At 44.2% G+C, this 1,445-nt stretch overlaps 1 protein-coding gene across 1 annotated transcript in view; it reads right to left on the bottom strand.

The window, feature by feature from the left end:
* Positions 1-581, bottom strand: part of LOC101626610 (zinc finger protein 809-like) — a 14,665-nt gene extending 14,084 nt beyond the window's left edge. The window contains exon 1 of the mRNA XM_012734171.1: positions 451-581. Within this exon, the coding sequence (XP_012589625.1) occupies positions 451-574 (124 nt within the window). The 5' untranslated portion in view covers positions 575-581. The remainder of the gene's footprint in view (positions 1-450) is intronic.
* Positions 582-1,445: the final 864 nt, after the last annotated feature.

Below are 1,445 nucleotides of genomic sequence, written 5' to 3'. Positions count from 1 at the left end.
CACCAAAAAAGGGAAACACATGTCTTTTGCAGCAACTTGGATGGAGCTGGAAAAGATCATGCTTAGTGAGATAAGCCAGAAAGAGAAAAATACCAGATGGTTTCACTCATAGCAGGAGTATAATGGAACAGGAGAGAAAATAACAAGAATAATGAACAGCCATATACCAGAGACATTTTGTGGGGGTAGAGTGGGGAATGGAACCAAAAACGGAGGGTGGAGGGGGGTGGGGAGGGAAGTGCACGGGATTATGGTGATGGTACCCGGGTGACTTGGTGATGGGAAACCCACGGGGATTACAATTAAGAAAGAAAAAAATAATGTACAAAATGATATAAAAATTAACTTATAAAATAAACAAACAAATATTCATTTTTTGAAAAAAGAAAATCTACCTTCAAAAAAAAGAATGAGAACTGCACATGGCAGTCAGAGGGAAGTGTCGCTCACCCAGGGACACCAGGGTCCTGTAGGTCTCCAGCATCACATCCCGGTACAGGGTCCTCTGAGTGTCATCCAGGTCCTGCCACTCCTCCCAGGTGAAGCTCACAGCCACGTCCTCCAGTGACACCATCCCTGGAAGGGCAGGGCTCTGGGTCACAAGTGTGCAGCCTGGAGTTGACTATGTTGAGTGTGTTTTATCTTGTGAAGGATGAATCATGCCTTGAACTCTATAGTGGGTGATTAAGAGACAGAGCAGGGATATATCCTATCTGCATATTTTTGGGAACACTCATTTATGTATTTATGCATAGAGGAGGTGGAGTGTACGTAGGACAGAGGTATGAGGCACAGAGGACTCACTAGACAAAGGGGATGAGGGAGCAGTGGGCTGGCGTGGGCCAGGCTACTCATGCTATTTGACAAGGTGCCAGTGTGGGGAGTCTCCTGAAAAGTTGGGAGGCTCCAGAGATGGCTCTAGCTACTTCCTTTCATTTTGCTCAGTGGCCATGACTGCAATTCTGGGAATACTGTACGGGATGACAAAGCAGATTCTGATATTAATGTCATCTCTGGTACAATATATTCCTGTAACATGATTCCAGACCATAATAATACAAAGACCGACATGTCTCAATGTCCTCTGTTTTGGCCTTACCCATCATAAACGAATCTGAGTTCTTTAACAAGCGCTCCCCAAGTCCAGTAAATGTTACCACTGAAGTTTTGATTTAAGATATAAACCTCGGGCAAACAAGTGGAACAAACGATATACACTCTGGCACGATTAAATGCCCAAGATGGCATGAGACCCCAATAGGTCATTAGAAAACTGCAGTCTTAGTAAATGACCCTTTCTAGTCAGCCTTAGACAAGATATGCCCTAGGCACATCACTGCTTTGGCTGTAATGTCAAATAACCACACAGTAAGCTTTGTCTAGCACCTTTCTTTTCCTGAAACTGTGCCCATCCACAAAAATAAAAGGGGTCCTCATAACCTGAA

This window comes from Condylura cristata, unplaced genomic scaffold, assembly GCF_000260355.1.
Source record: "Condylura cristata isolate star-nosed mole 26May11 unplaced genomic scaffold, ConCri1.0 scaffold00048, whole genome shotgun sequence".
Lineage (NCBI taxonomy): Eukaryota > Metazoa > Chordata > Mammalia > Eulipotyphla > Talpidae > Condylura > Condylura cristata.
This window is presented reverse-complemented; position numbering and strand designations above follow the sequence as displayed.